Source organism: Pristiophorus japonicus, chromosome 3 (assembly GCF_044704955.1).
Source record: "Pristiophorus japonicus isolate sPriJap1 chromosome 3, sPriJap1.hap1, whole genome shotgun sequence".
NCBI classification, from domain to species: Eukaryota; Metazoa; Chordata; class Chondrichthyes; family Pristiophoridae; genus Pristiophorus; species Pristiophorus japonicus.
Window position 1 is genome coordinate 227739148 of NC_091979.1, and position 17069 is coordinate 227756216.

The window sequence follows — 17069 nt, forward strand, 5'->3', positions numbered from 1 at the left end:
AAGAGACCTGGGTGTCATGGTACATCAGTCATTGAAGGTTGGCATGCAGGTGCAGCAGGCGGTTAAGAAAGCAAATGGCATGTTGGCCTTCATAGCAAGGGGATTTGAGTACAGGGGCAGGGAGGTGTTGCTACAGTTGTACAGGGCATTGGTGAGGCCACACCTGGAGTATTGTGTACAGTTTTGGTCTCCTAACCTGAGGAAGGACATTCTTGCTATTGAGGGAGTGCAGCGAAGGTTCATCAGACTGATTCCCGGGATGGCGGGACTGACCTATCAAGAAAGACTGGATCAACTGGGCTTGTATTCACTGGAGTTCAGAAGAATGAGAGGGGACCTCATAGAAACATATAAAATTCTGACGGGGTTAGACAGGTTAGATGCAGGAAGAATGTTCCCAATGTTGGGGAAGTCCAGAACCAGGGGTCACAGTCTAAGGATAAGGGGTAAGCCATTTAGGACCGAGATGCGGAGGAACTTCTTCACCCAGAGAGTGGTGAACCTGTGGAATTCTCTACCACAGAAAGTTGTTGAGGCCAATTCACTAAATATATTCAAAAAGGAGTTAGATGAGGTCCTTACTGCTAGGGGGATCAAGGGGTATGGCGAGAAAGCAGGAATGGGGTACTGAAGTTGAATGTTCAGCCATGAACTCATTGAATGGCGGTGCAGGCTAGAAGGGCCGAATGGCCTACTCCTGCACCTATTTTCTATGTTTCTATGTTTCTATGATCTTATTGAATGGTGGAGCAGACTCGAGAGGCCGCATGCTATAGTCCTACTTTTAATTCTTCTCGTTATGCTTCAAATCAATATGCCAGTTCTGAAACCAGTGAGGGCGGATAACAGGCAGCATTTGCAATTTCCAACAAGTGTCAGAAACTTTCTTTTTATGGCTGAGATTGTCTTACAAAGGGTAACAGGCTTGGTACAGAACTTCCTGTTGTATTTATGTTTAATATGTTGCACTCACAGTATTTTTATAACTTTGGTAGTTGAAAAATTCCAGTCTGAGTTTAATATCCATTGTAAATATGGAATTGCATTTATGTAAATTAAAGGTCACCACAATTCAAACTAATTCACTGTACATGAAACACATCCGAGAGGTAATAAGGTGCTCTTTAAGCACAGGTCTTTCCTTAAGCGAGGAAGTACATTCCTGGAAGTAATTAAATAAATTATTAATCTTCAGGTCACAAAAGCCTGCAAGGGCAGATTACAGGAAGGTACAATGTCCTGATATCGGTGGATAAGCTTGCTTATGAGGAAACCACTGTGAAACCACTGGGTTATAAAAATACAAGGAATTCAAATGCTGCCACAAACACCATTTCATGTTGGACCCTCACTGAGGGATAATCCTGATCCAGATTTAGAAATACATTTATTTCAAACACAAAATCATCTCAAGGTGGTTCCTGTGAAACACTTCATAAAACTGGCACAAGTCACTGTTAGCATTAAGCAAAAATGAGCAGAGAGCGGTCTCTTACCTGAGGTACCTCATTTCTTCATTGTTTTTGTCATTATCAGTAACGATTTTTGACGTGGTCACTCTTACCTCCACACCATCTACCATAAATTTACGGGTTTTCTTCAGTGTCTTTTTCTGCTGCCTCATTTCCTGACACAAATACAGAAAGAAAGGAGTGAGTGAAACGCAGCAGTACCTGTACTGATAGTCTGCTCAAGTACATGTACTGACTGTCTACTGCCACACTTACACCCCCACACTGCCTCAAATGCATGCTCACAGCCTTGTACAATGCCACATGAATTCCTGGTTCCTTGGAGAAATATCTCTGTCTGTCTCATTGCAAGAAAATGTAAACATTCTAATTACTATCAACGGAATAGTGATGATAGTTACAGCTTCACTGTATGCTTTCAAAATCCAACTCATTTGTTTCTTAATTTGAAAAACATAATTGAAATAAAGGTGAGGAAATTCTCTCTGACTGACAGGTAATATTAATTAAAATGTTTACCTTTTCGTCAATCACACAGAAGTGATAATCAGGTAATTATTAAAGAATTTCTGTCTGTTTTCAAAATTCATAGAAATACATAGAAATTAGGCTGCTTTGCGCCTTATGTTGGCGCCTGCGGGGGGCACTAAGGGGTTATCGACCGGCCGCGGCAAATTCACCGAAGCCCACGAACTTCCTTGGCGGTTTTACTCTGGTACTAACGCTTCCAGCTTCGCTCTCTTATGCCCCGTTACCGCCCCGGATGTGATATTCGCTACCGCCCCCTGCAGCATTGCTGGGCGTCAGCAACAGGAGACACTGTCGCCTTGGCTGTCTGCGCGGGGAGCGATATTTAAAGGCAGTGATGGTCAAGTAGGGCAAACTTTATTCTTCGCACCAGTCTGGTGCTTGCTGATGGTTTTTGACGGCGCCTTGCTGCGTGATGACTCATTGGCCCAGCATTGGCCCTTCCCTTTCAGCAAGGGAAGGAGCCTGTGATGACGGCAACGCTGCACTGAACATTGTTCAGCACTCTGCCGATACCGCCCCTCTCACAAACTTCAGCGCTCGCAGGCGTGATGGTGCTTGATTTGGCGCTCCACTTCCCTCTTGGAGCACTAAAGCTGAAGTTCCCGGGATGAAAAAAGGATCATCACCCGCCGAAAATTTTCTCCTTCTCAAAAGTTATCACCCCAAACGGGATGCAACAGAATTTCTAGCCCATAGTCTGAATCACAACAACTTGCATTTATATAGCACCTTTAACATAGGAAAAACATCCCACGGTGCTTATTTACCTGTCCTGTACTGACGTTATAAGAGGAAGGGGACTGGCAGAATGTCATTTGCTACCGGCCACCACTTCCCTCTCACTTGCTCCCTATGCAAAGTCCGTCTGCATGGTGGAAGTGGGGCCCATAAGATTGTTTTTCTTGTGACAATCGATTGCAGAGTGATAATGGCACAGGTACCATCCCTGCTATGCAAATGAACACGTCCCTGGGTTGGGTCAGGGCCAGGCAGATGACTCATGTGGAAAAGAACACAGCACAGGCTTGATGTGCTGAACAGCCTGTATCTCAGTACAGGCAGCAACAACGTGTATTTATATAGTGCCTTTAACGTAGTGAAACGTCCCAAAACACTTCATAGGAGTGTTGAGATAAAACAATTTGGCACCGAGCCGCATAAGTAGAGATTACCGCAGGTGACCTAAAGCTTGGTCAAAGAGGTAGGTTTTAAGGAGCGCCTTGAAGGAGGAAAGAGAGGTAGAGAGGCGGAGAGGTTTAGGCAGGGAGTTCTGGAGCTTGGGGCTTAGGCAACAGAAGGCACGGCCACCAATGGTTGAGCGATTATAATCAGGAATGCTCAAGAGGGCAGAATTAGAGGAGCGCAGACATCTTGGGGGGTGGGGGGGGGGGGGGGTTGCTGAAGGAAATTACAGAGGTCGGGAGGGGCAAAGCCACGGAGGGATTTGAAAATAAGGATGAGAATTTTGAAATCGAGGCATTGCTTTACCGGGCGAGGGTTCTATGTTTTTATCCCTTGGGCAGTAATCTGGATCACAGGGGATGCAGAGTCCATTTATGGCAACGACTAGTGACGTATAACTAGAGACTCGTTGGTGCAAAACCCGCGAAACTGTAACAGGTACAGTCACCGCACTCAGAGTAAGGCCCATGGGTCAATAGGTTGTGGATCGAGACCCACGCCAGGACTGGAGTGCAGTCTGTGGTGACACACCAATGCAATAAGGGAGTGTTGCGATATTGGTGGTGCTGTCACTTGGATGAGAATTTAGCCTGAGGTCCCATCTTCCTATTCAGCTGAATGTTAAAGCTGTAATGGGGGGAGGGGAGGGTTGGTATTGTGAAAATATGGGATCAAACAGCTGAAGGGCCTTCTTCAACCAAACCAATCTAAATTTAAATAAAGTCCCAGCACCACCTTCTCGAGGGCAAGTGGTGATAGGCAATAAATATCGGCCTTGCCCACAACCTGAGAATCAGTAAGAAAGAAAGTGTGTGTGGTCTGCTCCTGAACTGGAGCTGTTACCTGGAGCGATATGGATCCGGTCTCCTTGTTGCGGGACAGGAAGCTGGATATGGACAGGTTTAGGTCGATGCTGCTGTTGTCTGCCATTGACCCACTCCCAGAGTCGGCATCTCTCTCTTTCTCTTTACCCGAGCTCTTAGATTGAGCAGCAGGTTCCACGTTTTCCTTCATCTCCTCTGTGGTGACACTGATTTCAGTGATCATTGTGTCCCCTTGACTCACACTCTCAGCTTCCTTCGCATTGTAAGATGCGGCACCTTGTGTCTCGTTTAACTCTGCGCTCACGATCATCCCCGCTGGGGAAGGGCTAGTTTCAGGTGGTACCTTGGCCTCACTCTCGGTCTCTAAAGTGCCATCTGCTTTTACACCATATTCAGTTATAGTCTCCACCCCAGGAACTCCTTCGCCTTCCACTGGCTGCGTTGCGGATGCCTCCTTGGCCTGTTCCTCCTGCTTTGTTTCTTCATTAGGAAGTGCGGGAGTGTTTACAGTCAGCTCTGCTGGCTCCTGCTCTGCCGGCTCCTGCTCTGCCGGCTCCTGCTCTCTCTCCCCAGCACTGGTTTCCGGTGTGGCTTCAGTCACACTCGCACTCGGTTTGACGTTGATCTCCTCGGTTACAATGGCAGCTTCTTTCACTGCTTCGTCCTCACCTTGCTCACCTTTCTCGGGCTCTGTCACAGAACAGGGCTCTGGGGGGTTAGTGTTCGCTGTTGCGTTCTCTCCCTCAGCCTCCGCTGCGTTCTCTCCCTCAGCCTCCGCTGCGTTCTCTCCCTCAGCCTCCGCTGCGTTCTCTCCCTCAGCCTCCGCTGCGTTCTCTCCCTCAGCCTCCGCTGCGTTCTCTCCCTCAGCCTCCGCTGCGTTTGGCTCTGCCAGTTTCTTTTCCTCTGCACTTGCATTTTGTTTTTCCACCTCTGGCTCTGTCTCTTTTCCCTTTTCAGGTTCTGTAACATCCTCATGTACCTCACCATCCTTCAGAGGTTGTTTAGGGACCCCCTCAGCTCCCGGGGTCTCTGCCCTCGACTCCTCTGCCTTGGGTTTCTCCTCGAAAGGTGCAGGTTTCCCAGCCTCGGTGTACAGGTCCCCGCTGCCTGCTGGCACCTCTTCATTACTGGTGTCGGAAGCATTGTTCTCCATCAGCCTGTCGCTATCGGGCTTCTCCCCTTCGCTGGTACCAATCCCCTCGTCTGACAGCTTATCACTGACCTTGTCTGCGTTTTCCTCTGCAGTCTCTGTCTCCATTTTCTCAGACACAGACTCGAGGATTGAGGGAGACTGGGAAAGTTTCTCGTCCTCGGAGCTGGCTGTGCTGATATCTGACGGGGCACGGTTATGTCCTGGCAGAGCCTAGGGAAAAACAACAGCATAAGCCTCTTTTGTTGTGTAATTCCAGTCCACAGTTATACCAGTGCAGTCTGTTAAATTCACAGTTTTATTCATAGCTAGTTGTATCCATGAAGCAATGACAGTCTAACGCCAAGTTCACAATAGAAGATAAAAAGTACACACACAGGACTGCCATTCATACGCAGAGAGTCTGTATTAGCTGAGGCAACAGTACAGAGCAACATTGGCAGGGGTTACTTGCTCACCATCTCAACTAGTAGATGGTGTTGGGGGAAGCACAAGGAGAGAAGGATGTCCCCTGGTGGGTAAAGGCATCTAGTGGAGTCACTAGATATTAACATTAGCAGTCTGCACACTGCTAATAACAGCAGAGGAAAAGAGGTGTTGAGAAAAGGCTGTTGAGCCCGTCAGAGGTTGTCCACCGCGCATTAGCTTTTCCATTGCGGCACCTAATTAATGAAGGAATGAAAGATGGCCCTTCTTTTAATATCATGGTGCATTCAGGGGAAAGAGGCAGGCTCACCTTTGCATGATGAGGAAGGCCATTTGGCCCATCCAACTCACTTTATCCTGAAAGAATCTACTGTACCCCACTTTTCAGCATCCAGACGTTCCTTAAATAATTCCAGGGTTTTTGCCTCCACTCCCCTACACACAAGGGTCAGTGGAAGACTGGAACTCTCATCGCCAAAAGACTGTGGATGCTGGGGAACAATTGGAGCTTTCCAGACTGAGGTCGATAGATTGTTGTTGGGTAAGGGTATCGAGGGATATGCAGCAAAGGCGGGTAAATGGAAAGAGGTACATACAGATCAGCCATGATGTAACTGAATGGTAGAGCAGGCTCGAGGGGCTGAATGGCCTCCTGTTCCTACGTTCCTATCCATGTCCATTCCATGTGCCGATTGCGCTTTGTGTGAAGAAGGATTTCCTGACATCAGTCCCGCTGGGTTACAGCAACCCTTTAATAATTTACCCAAAGGACCGTTTGAACCTGGATGACGAATATCCACAAGCTTTTCGCCCAACGAAGGGCCACTGCAAACCTTTTCCCCCCACTGGATCGTGGCCAGAACCACTGCAGCCCTTCCCCCTCACCCCACACTCACTGGATCGTGACCAGGGTCACTGGCAGCCCTTCCCCCCTCCTCCCCCCTATACCCAATGGATCGTGGCCAGAACCACTGCAGCCCTTCCCACTCACCCTACACCCACTGGATCGTGATTAGGGCCACTGCAGCCCATCTCCCACACCCACTGGATCATGGCCAGGGTCACTGCAACCCACATCCACTGGATAGTGACTGCACCGAGTTATTCCTATTCCAGCCCTTCCCCCCACAATTACTTACCAAATACATGAGCAAATAGCACACAGCACCCACTGTGATTCAACACTTCTGCCACTCGGTGGATTTAAGCAGACATGCTGCACCCACAGGGTGTCATCGTGCTCTATGGCTTGGTGCAGGTCTGCTTGTTGTTTCATGCATCATACCGGGACCTGCATGGTGCCCTCCATTCAGCTCAAGGCTGATCACTCAGTGACCTGGTTGAGAACCAGTGGAGCTGCTGATATGGGTGAGTAGGTTTAGCTGGCAAGACTCTAGACTGGAGCCTATGGACACCAAGCTGTGAATCAAGCAAGCTAACCATTATTGTACCAGCCAAACTCCCAATTATTGCACATCAATGTGCTGGGGAGGTATATCTGATACTCACTGCTGCATTTTCTGAATCCTCCTCCTCTTCATCCTCCTTGCTCTCCTCAATCTCTTCCGTTACCTCGGCCTTTGCTTCTGCAATCAGCTCCCTCACTGGCTTATTGCTGGTAACATTCACCACAAATGGGTGCTGCACAGAAAGAGGAGCAGACTTAGGAACAAAAACTCACAGACACGCACAGTACATTACACAGTGCCTCTCCCTGTTCTCAGCTTTTTGTCCAAGGCCAGAGATCTGCAACGAAGTTAGGTGCAGCCTATGTCACTGTGCTGTAACTGCACCAGGCAGTGTGCTTGGAAGCAGTGCAGTTCGCGACAGAAACCCTTGGTTGAGAAGTCAAGGCTCTACAGCGCTCTCTCTCTCTCGAGAAGGATTCTCAAGGGGCTCGTGCACCACTTACACTAAGTGACGTAAAACATGACCTGAAGTTGGGCCGCAGCAAAGAGGCTCTTTACCTCTGCAAACCCACAGGAATACTGGAAATCTGACATACAACAGGAAATGCAGAGCTGGCACACCAGCATCGAATGGTTAAAGTCTCGGGCAGGACTCTTTTTCAGACTGGGCCCCGCCCTGAATGTTCATCTATCTATTCAGATGGTGATGGATCTGCACTGCAATTCCACAACTATTTCTTGAACTTTCAGGTTTTGTGGCCATCAGACAACAAAACCTTTCAGCTAGGGGCAAACTGACCAATCAGAACAGACTCCAGATCAGGGCGGACTGACTAATCAAAACTAACTCCGGATCAGGGCTAGGATTGGGTTAGTGGAGTGGGACTGATTCCGGATCAGGGCTAGGATAGGGTTCGTGGAGTGGGACTGATTCCAGATCAACGCTAGGATAGAGTTCGTGTTGTGGGACTGATTCCAGATCAGGGCTAGGATAGGGTTAGTGGGGTGGGACTGATTCCAGATCATTTTATTGAACTAAAACTCTGAGGAGCTGACACAGGAACTCGTACTGGGAGCCTTTCTGCACATTACATTGTTTAATGGACATGGTGCAGATTCTCAGCACCAAGGGGTTAGACTGCCAAAACACACACCGAGACTCTAATCCCAGCACAGGTACACACACCACAAGCACCTAACAAACATGCTCTGACCTATACTCACAGATGCATGGGGCTTTAGGCTGAAACAGCATAGTCCGACAGACATGAAGCTGCTATTTTTCTGATGATCTTCGTATAAGAGAACGGAGACACCTCAAAGCAGCTCCTGCTCTCTCCCCTTCAGCTGTTTCTCCTCGATTTCTAAGTCTGCACTCTCTGACTGACTGACTGTTCGGATATAGAAAGCAGCTGTTGCACAGAATGAGTGGCCTGTAAACTCAGACAGGCCCGTCAAGCTCACTTGGAACCAGAACACAACTGGATATTCAGGCTTGCCCCAGTCACTCGATGGGTAAATGCACTGCACAACGTGGCACTCAGGAAGACTCCAGTCTCCATCCTTAGCCTGCGCTGAGTCAGCTGAGCTGCATTAGGACACAGTTGGCCTCAGCATTCCTGAGTTAGTGATTGGTAAAATAACCAGAAATCCCACTCTTCACTTCACTTTCAACTGCAAGAAAGTGTGGGTGTGGAGGCCAACCGAGGCCAGGAATAGGCTCACATATGATGCTGCTCCACTAATGAATGACCTGCTGATAGGGTCAAGGTTCACAACATGGCTCAGTGCTAGCACTCTCTCCTCAGAGTCAGAAGGTCGCGAGCTTAAACCTCACTCTGGAGACTTGAGCCCATAATCCAGGCTGTCACAGAGAGTGCTGCAAAGTCAGTGGTGCCGTCTTTCAGATGAGACGCTAAACCAAGGCCCCTTATAGTTAGGTATTTATAATCTGAACTGCTCAGTGTTATAGAATGGTTACAGCACAGAAGGAGACCATTCGGCCCGTGCCGGCTCTCTACAGAGCACCTTAGCCAGTCCCACTCCCCCGCCCTTTTCCCGCAGACCTGCAAATTGTTTTCCTTCAGGTACTTATCCAACTCCTTTTTGAAAGCCACGATTGAGTCTGCCTCCATCGTCCTTTCAGGCAGCGCATTCCAGATCCTAACCACGGAATCTGCGTAAAAAAGGTTTTCCTCATGTTGCCTTTGGTTCTTCTGCCAATCACCTTGAATCTGGTTCTAACCCTTCCACCAATGGAACAGTTTCTCTCTATCTACTCTGTCCAGACCCCTCATGACTTTGAACACCTTTTTCAAATCTCCTCTCAACCTTCTCTGTTCCAAGGAAAACAACCCCAGCTTCTCCAGTCTATCCACGTAACTGAAGTCCCTCATCCCTGGAACCATTCTTGTAAATCTTTTCTGCACCCTCTCTAAGGACTTCACGTCCTTCCTAAAGTTCGGTGCCCAGAATTGGACACACTACTCCAGTTGAGGCCGAACCAGTGTTTTATAAAGGTTCATCATCATTTCCTTGCTTTTGTACTCAACGCCTCGGTTTATAAAGCCCAGGATCCCATATGCTTACTTAACCACTTTCTCAACTTGCTCTGCCACCTTCAATGATTTGTGCACATATACACCAGGTCTCTCTGTTCATGCAGCCAGTTTAGGATTGTACCATTTAGTTTATATTGCCTCTCCTCGTTCTTCCTACTAAAATGTATCACTTTGCATTTTACTGCATTAAGTTTCATCTGCCACGTGACCGCCCATTTCACCAGCCTGTCTATGTCTTCTTGGAATCTATCACTATCCTCCCCACTGTTCACCATACTTCCAAGTTTTGTTAGTCTACAAGTGTCAGATCTCCGCTCCTTATGATTGTGTATTTATTAATCGGGATGGATCACAGTATTGGTTTGTTCAGCCCCCTCTGCAGGTCACAATGTGAAGCTGTTACCCACTCAGTGCCCATCAAACAGGGTCTACTTGCTCACCTGTAGCAGCTGCTGGCTTGACCACCTCACCTCTACGTTCTTCTCCACCGCCTTCCTCAGGAAATCACTAAACTCAGGAGACCTGCGGTGAGGAACAGCAGCCATGAGATAGAATATAAAAGACTAATCGAGCATCTGGTCACATCTCTCAGAAACATGCCCAGTGCTGTAATGTAGGCAACTGTGAGATCCCTCAAACAGCAATAGGCAAATGTTCATAAAAAGCCAAAGCTGAAGCGACTGAGAACAGGAAATAAGAACAGAAAATGGAAACACTCAGGTCAGGCAGCATCTGATACCCGGCTCTGACGAAAGGTTACACATGAAGCATAACCTTGTCTGTTCTCTCCACAGATGCTGACTGACATGGTGAGAGTTTCCAACAATTGACCAGTTCATCTGTTTGAGTGATGCTGGTTTAGTAATGATCATTCAACTCCCCTGCTCTGCTTCCACTAGTGCCATGAGCTCTTCAACATTTGAACAGGTAAGTAGAGCCTCGGCGGTATCTGTAAATGCAGCACTCCCTCAGGACTCCATTAGTGCAGCCTAGACTGTGTGGTGAAGTTCTGGAATGGGGCTTGAACCCATGGCCTTCTGGCTCAGATGACAAATCTCCTAACTGAGCCAAGCAATAGATGAAAACTGTGTATGCTCGGTTCCACCTCACGGGTCAGAACAACACTCACGTTAAAAACACCACATTCATTCTCTCAACAGCCACTGTTCCAATTATAGCAGGGATGCGGTAGAAAACATCACTGTATACAGAGTAAAGCTCAGAGGTACAGCACGGGTTAGATACAGAGTAAAGCTCCCTCCACACTGTGCCATCAAGGGCTCCCAGGGCAGTCCCAGAATCGCTCATCAGTGATCGAAACCAGGTGAGTAAAGAGGCTATGGCAGATGGCAATGTCGAGAGGGTGGCTGTGTTTTTTGGTAAGACAGTTGATATGGAAGGAGAGGTTTAGGGTGGTAAATCCAAAGGATAAGGTAGTGGAGATGAGAGTGAAATCATCAAGGGTGAGGAATCAGGGGATACTTGTGCATGAAACACAAAAGGTTAGTATGCAGGTACAGCAAGTGATCAGGAAGGTCAATAGAATCTTGGACTTTATTGCAAAGGGGATGGAGTATAAAAACAGGGAAGTCTTGCTACAGTTATACAGGGTATTGGTGAGGCCACACCTGGAATACTGCGTGCAGTTTTGGTTTCCATATTTCCGAAAGGATATATTTGCTTTGGAGGCAGTTCCGAGAAGATTATGAGGGGGCTTGACAAGGTGGATGCAGAGAGGATGTTTCCACTGATGGGGGAGACTAGAGCTAGGGGGCATGATCTTAGAATAAGGGGTTTCCCATTTAAAACTGAGATGAGGAGAAATTTCTTCTCTGAGGGTTGTAAATCTGTGGAATTCGCTGCCTCAGAGAGCTGTGGAAGCCGGAACATTGAATAAATTTAAGACAGAAATAAACAGTTTCTTAAACGATAAGGGAATAAGGGGTTATGAGGAGCGGGCAGGGAGGTGGAGCAGAGTCCATGATCAGATCAGCCATGATCTTATTGAATGGTGGAGCAGGCTCGAGGGGTCGTATGGCCTATTCCTGTTCCTATTTCTGATGTTCTTATGTTCTTATCACCAGTGAAGCAGCTAAGAGAGGAATGGAGGAAGGATATCGCAGGGAAGAATAGGGAGGTCACTTATTACTTAGAGGGTGAGAGCCTGGGTGGGGTAGAGGAACAAAGGGATCTCGGAATGAAATACACAAATCACTATAAGTAGCAATACAGGTTAATAAGGCCATAAAAAAGCAAACCAGGCACTAGGGTTTATTTCTAGAGGGATAGAATTGAAAAGTAGTGAAGTTATGCTAAACTTGTACCGAACCTTGGTTATACCACACTGCATACAGTTCTGCTCGCCATATTATAAAAAGGGATATAGAGGCACTGGAGAAGGTCCAGAGAAGACTTACAAGGGTGATATCAGAAATGCGAGGGTGTATATATCAGGAAAGGATGAACAGGCTGGATCTCTCTTCATTTGAAAAAAGGTGGCTGAGGGGTGACCTAATAGAGGTCTTTAAAATGATGAAAGGTTTTGATAGCGTGGACACAGGAAAAGTTTCTACTTGTAAGGAAGAGCATAACTAGAGGCCATCAATGTAAGATCGTCATCAAGAAATCAAATAGGGAATTCAGGAAAAAACGTCTTTACCCAGAGAGTGTTGAGAATGTGGAACTCGCTACCACAGGGAGTAGTTGAAGCTAATAGTATAGATGCATTTAAGGGGAAGCTAGACAAGCATATGAGGGAGAAGGGAATAGAGGGTTATGCTGTCAGAGTTAAATGAAGAAAGACGGGAGGAGGCTCGAGTGGAGCATGAACGTCGGCATGGACTGTTTGGACCGAATGGTCCGTTTCTGTGCCATATATCCGATGTAATCCCATGTATGTCCGCACTGTGACTCCAGGAGGAGTTCCTCGGCCACAGGGAGAAGACGATTGAGGAGAACTCTAGCGACAACTTTTCCAGTGGCTGATAGCAGGGAGATTCCCCTGTAGTTGCCGCAGTCAGATTTGTCCCCTTTTTTAAAGATGGTCACGATCACTACATCCGAGTTCTCCCGGCATGCTCTCCTCCCTCCAGATGAGAGAGATGAGGTCATGTATCCGCGCCAACAGCATTTCTCCGCCATACTTTAGCACCTCACCAGGGATTCCATCCGCTCCCGTAGCCTTGTTATTCTTGAGCTGTTTTATAGCTTTTCCTACCGTGCAACGTTGGAGCTTCACTGAGGTGGTGGCGGATCGCATGCTGCGGGATGGAGTCGAGAACACTCGAGTCAAAGGCAGAGTCTCGATTGAAGAGATCTTCAAAGTGCTCCTTCCAGTGGGCCGACAGTCTCAGTGTCCTTGATAAGCGTTTCCCCGTTCTTGGCCAGCAGTGGGGCGGGGCCTTGGGAGTTTGGACCATAGGTGGCCTTGACTATGATGAAGAATCCTCGCATATCGTGGCTGTCGGCCAGTTGTTGTATCTCCTGTCCTTTCTCCATCCACCACCTGTTCTTTAGGTCCCGGGATTTTTGTTGGACCTCAGTCCTGAGCCGTCTGTAATGTTGCTTTGCTGCTCTCGAGTTGGGTTGTTGCTTGTGGCTCAAAAATGCTCTGCGCTTGCAATCTGTTAGTTCTTGGATCTCCTGATCATTCTCATCAAACCAGTCCTGGTGTTTTCTGGTTGAGTGACCAAGTGTAAAACTCAGGGTAGGGTTTGGGAGGTGATAGACAAGGAAGATTTTAAAAGGAGAGACAGGTGGGTTGGAACAAGGTGAGTTGCATAAAGAAGGTGCCAGAGGAGTACAGGGAGAGTGGAAGTGAACAGGATGTTCTGACAATGTACACAATTGAAGTGGGATTATTCTGGAATTCGGGTGGCTCTGGTCCCACTGCTAGAACAGCGCAGGTCTAATTCGTGCACAACTTCAAACTACACGATGGTTCTGGATGGAATATTTACCAAGATCAGGAGATATTAAACAAAAAACAGATCACTTTGCATTGACAGGGATTCTGCAACATGTGTGTGAAGACACTTACCATCGGGACGGCTGTGCCAGGGTAGGTGGGTCGGCTTTAGCAATTTTCAGCAGTACTCTCATCGGGTTCAGCTCATGGTGGGGAGGCTCCATCTGGGCCATCTCAATCAGCGTGACACCCAGCGACCAGATATCCGCCTTGTAATCGTACGGTCTGTCTTTCGACGTCTCGCACATCACCACTTCAGGGGCCATCCTGGACAAACACAGGGACAAGAAGTCACTCCCTGTCTGAGGCAACACACTGGGTAATAGATACTGACTGATACCCAGTACATACAGTCCCACACTGGGGAATAGACATGGAGTTACCCTTGTTTTCAAATCCCTTCATGGACTTACACCCTTTCTATCTCTGTAACCTCCTCCAGCCCCACAACTCGCCAGGATCTCTGCACTCCTCCAATTCTGGCCTCTTAACCATCCCCAATTTAATTGCTCCACCATTGGTGGCCGTGCCTTCAGCTGCCTCGGCACTAAGCTCTGGAATTCTCTCACTAAACCTGTCCGTCTCTCTTTCCTTCTTTAAGAAGTCCTTAAAACCTACCTCTTTGACTCTGCCCTAATATCTCCTTATGTGGCTGTGTCAAATTATGACTGATTTCTACTCCTGTGAAGCCCCTTGGGATGTTTTCCTATGTTAAAGGCGCTATATAAATGCAAGCTGTTGTTGCTAATAAATACCTAGTACATACACCCAACACACAGGGAAACAGGCACTGACTGATAAATACCACAGGGCCATCACAATGTACAAGCACAGCAGCAAAAGCCACATCTTACCAGTAAGGGGTCCCGATAAAGGAGTCCCTCCGTTGCATTGTCCTGCTGTTCTTTGCTGAGACCCCAAAATCAGCTGCAATACACAAAGAAAGGACTGTGACTCACCCTGATTCCTGGGCCACTGATTCTGGGCCTGCACAGGCACATTTCTCACATCAAATTTATTAAACATACTGGAAAACAGGCACTGCAGGTAGATGCAGAGAGGACATTTCCCCTTGTGGAGGAATCTAGAACTAGGGGGCATAGTTTCAGAATAAGGGGTTGCCCACTTAGAACTGAGATGAGGAGGAATTTCTTCTCTCAGAGGGTCGTGAATCATTGAAATTCTCTGCCCCAGAGGGCTGTGGAGGTTGGGTCATTGAATGTATTTAAGGTGGAGATACAGATTTTTGAACAATAGGGGAGTAAAGGATTATGGGGAACGGGCAAGGAAGTAGAGCCGAGTCCATGAACAGATCAGCCATGATCTTATTGAATGGCGGAGCAGGCTCGAGGAGCCAAATTGCCCACTCCTGCTCCTATTTCTTATGTAAACTGACAGTGGGCACTGGGTGACACAAGCTACAGGTCCCCAGCCCCCAGCGCCAGTAAACATCACCCCCAGCCCCCCGGCTCCAGTAAACATCACCCCTAGCCTCCGTACACACAGCCCCTGGCTCCAGCCGCCATCATTCTAATAATATTTGCAATTCTGCAGAAATATGCTGCAGCCATTATCAGGCAGGCGGCCATAATGTCCTGACCAGCTGTGCATCTCAGACAGCATTACAGGCCAGCTGTGTTTTCTGACACTGTTACATTAAGGACACTGGCGGTCACATGGCTACTGATGAAGAGCAGAGGCTTTACCCAGTTTGACATCGCCGTCCATGGTGAGCAGGATATTCCCAGCCTTCAGGTCCCGGTGGATCACCTTGTTGTCATGGAGGTAGCTCAAAGCTTCCAGCGTATGCTTGCAAATGACACGGATTTGAGGCTCTGTCAGGGCCCGCTCCAATTCTGCAACACAAGAAGTCGTGTAACAGCAAGAGGGTAAATCTGGCAAAGATTATACTGAATATCATAATTCCAAAAAGTCTGACAGTATCTTATCTAAGCAGTCCTGCTCAGTGAAGAGGGTCTCAGCCATTTCTGAACGTGAGTGACCTGTGTAAAAGGACTGCATTCCCTCTGGTGACGAGACTGTCTTGCTGCAGTACCTTTGTCCTGCCACAGGAGATCCCCAGTGAGCCAGCATGGGCTCGTGTTGGCAGACGCCGCCAGTGACTCAATGTGATCTGGGCTAAATTTATTTTCTGGAACTCAAGAGTTTTCCCGCCCCTCCCCAGTTCCCGATCCCCTCACACAAAAAAATACACCAAAATGCTGCAGTACAGAGGGACCTGGGTGCATGAAACACAAATAGTTAGTATGCAGGTACAGCAAGTAATCAGGATGGCAAATGGAATGTTGGCCTTTATTGCAAGGGGAATAGAGTATAAAAGCAGAGAAGTCCTGCTACAACTGTACAGGGTATTGGTGAGGCCACACCTAGAGTACTGCGTACAGTTTTAGTCTCCGTATTTAAGGAAAGATAAACTTGCATTGGAGGCTGTTCAGAGAAGTTTCAATAGTTTGATTCCGTAGATGAGGGGGTTGACTTATGAAGATAGGTTGAGTAGGTTGGGCTTATATTCATTGGAGTTCAGAAGACTGAGAGGTGATCTTATCAAAACATATAAGATAATGAGGGGGCTCGACAAGGTAGATGAGAGAGGATGTTTCCCCTCGTGGGGAAATTTAGAACTAGGGGACATAGTCTCAGAATAAGGGGTCGTCCATTTAAAAGTGAGATGAGGAGAAATGTCTTCTCTCAGAGGATCATGAATTTGTGAAATTCTCTGCCCCAGAGAGCTGTGGAGGCTGAGTCATTGAATATATTTAAGGTGGAGATGGACAGATTTTTGAGCGATAAGGGAATAAAGAGTTATGGGGAGTGGGCAGGGAAGTGGAGCTGAGTCCATGATCAGACCAGCCATGATCTTATTGAATGGTGGAGCAGGCTCAAGGGGCCAAATGGCCAACGCCTGCTCCTATTTCTTATGTTCTATTCCTGATAACGGTAAGGTGAACAAGTGTCAAGCAGAACTGCAAGTTCTGTATTTAGGATGGGTGAGGATTTTAAAGGTAACTCGGAGGCATTTCCGGCCCTGTGCCTCTCTATCCTTTGCATGTTTCATTCCAGGTTCAGTACATCGGTAGGGGTGTACTCCACACCTCCAAATTATGGCACGGTAATGGAAAAGGAAATCTGCTGTTAGATTAGAGAGATGGGTAGAAATAACGAACAGTCATTTTAATGATGCTCCGATCGATTCGGACAAAGCGGGATCAATGGAGAAAGGGGAATGGGCCTCCTGCAATGTGTCGAGGACTTGCTCCTCGAGCAGCCAGTGAGCTGACCTGCAGGGGGGAGGTGTTTCTGGATCTGGTTCTCAGTAATGAAATAGATCAGGTCGATGGGCTCAATGGGTAAGCACCTGGGGAGTCATGGCCACAATAGGATAAGGCTTAAGATCAAAGTGCAAAGGGAAAGCGCAAATGCACAAACTACAACTGGATTAGGGCATGCTTCAGAAAGATGAGTGTGTTGAGGGAAGGGGAGGAAGAGAGGATGGGGGGAGGGGGGCGGGCTGCGGAGGGGCGAATTG

The 17069-nt window shown here is 47.7% G+C and overlaps 1 protein-coding gene across 3 annotated transcripts in view; it reads right to left on the reverse strand.

The window, feature by feature from the left end:
• The window catches only part of LOC139260149 (STE20-like serine/threonine-protein kinase), a 146895-nt gene that overhangs the window by 43356 nt on the left and 86470 nt on the right, over positions 1–17069 (reverse strand). For all 3 annotated transcript variants that reach the window (XM_070876365.1, XM_070876364.1, XM_070876363.1), the window contains exons 4-10: positions 15229–15378; positions 14377–14449; positions 13595–13789; positions 9996–10077; positions 7095–7226; positions 4029–5372; positions 1497–1627 (exon numbers count right to left, since the gene is read on the reverse strand). In XM_070876365.1, coding sequence (XP_070732466.1) covers positions 1497–1627; positions 4029–5372; positions 7095–7226; positions 9996–10077; positions 13595–13789; positions 14377–14449; positions 15229–15378 — 2107 coding nt within the window. The remainder of the gene's footprint in view (positions 1–1496; positions 1628–4028; positions 5373–7094; positions 7227–9995; positions 10078–13594; positions 13790–14376; positions 14450–15228; positions 15379–17069) is intronic.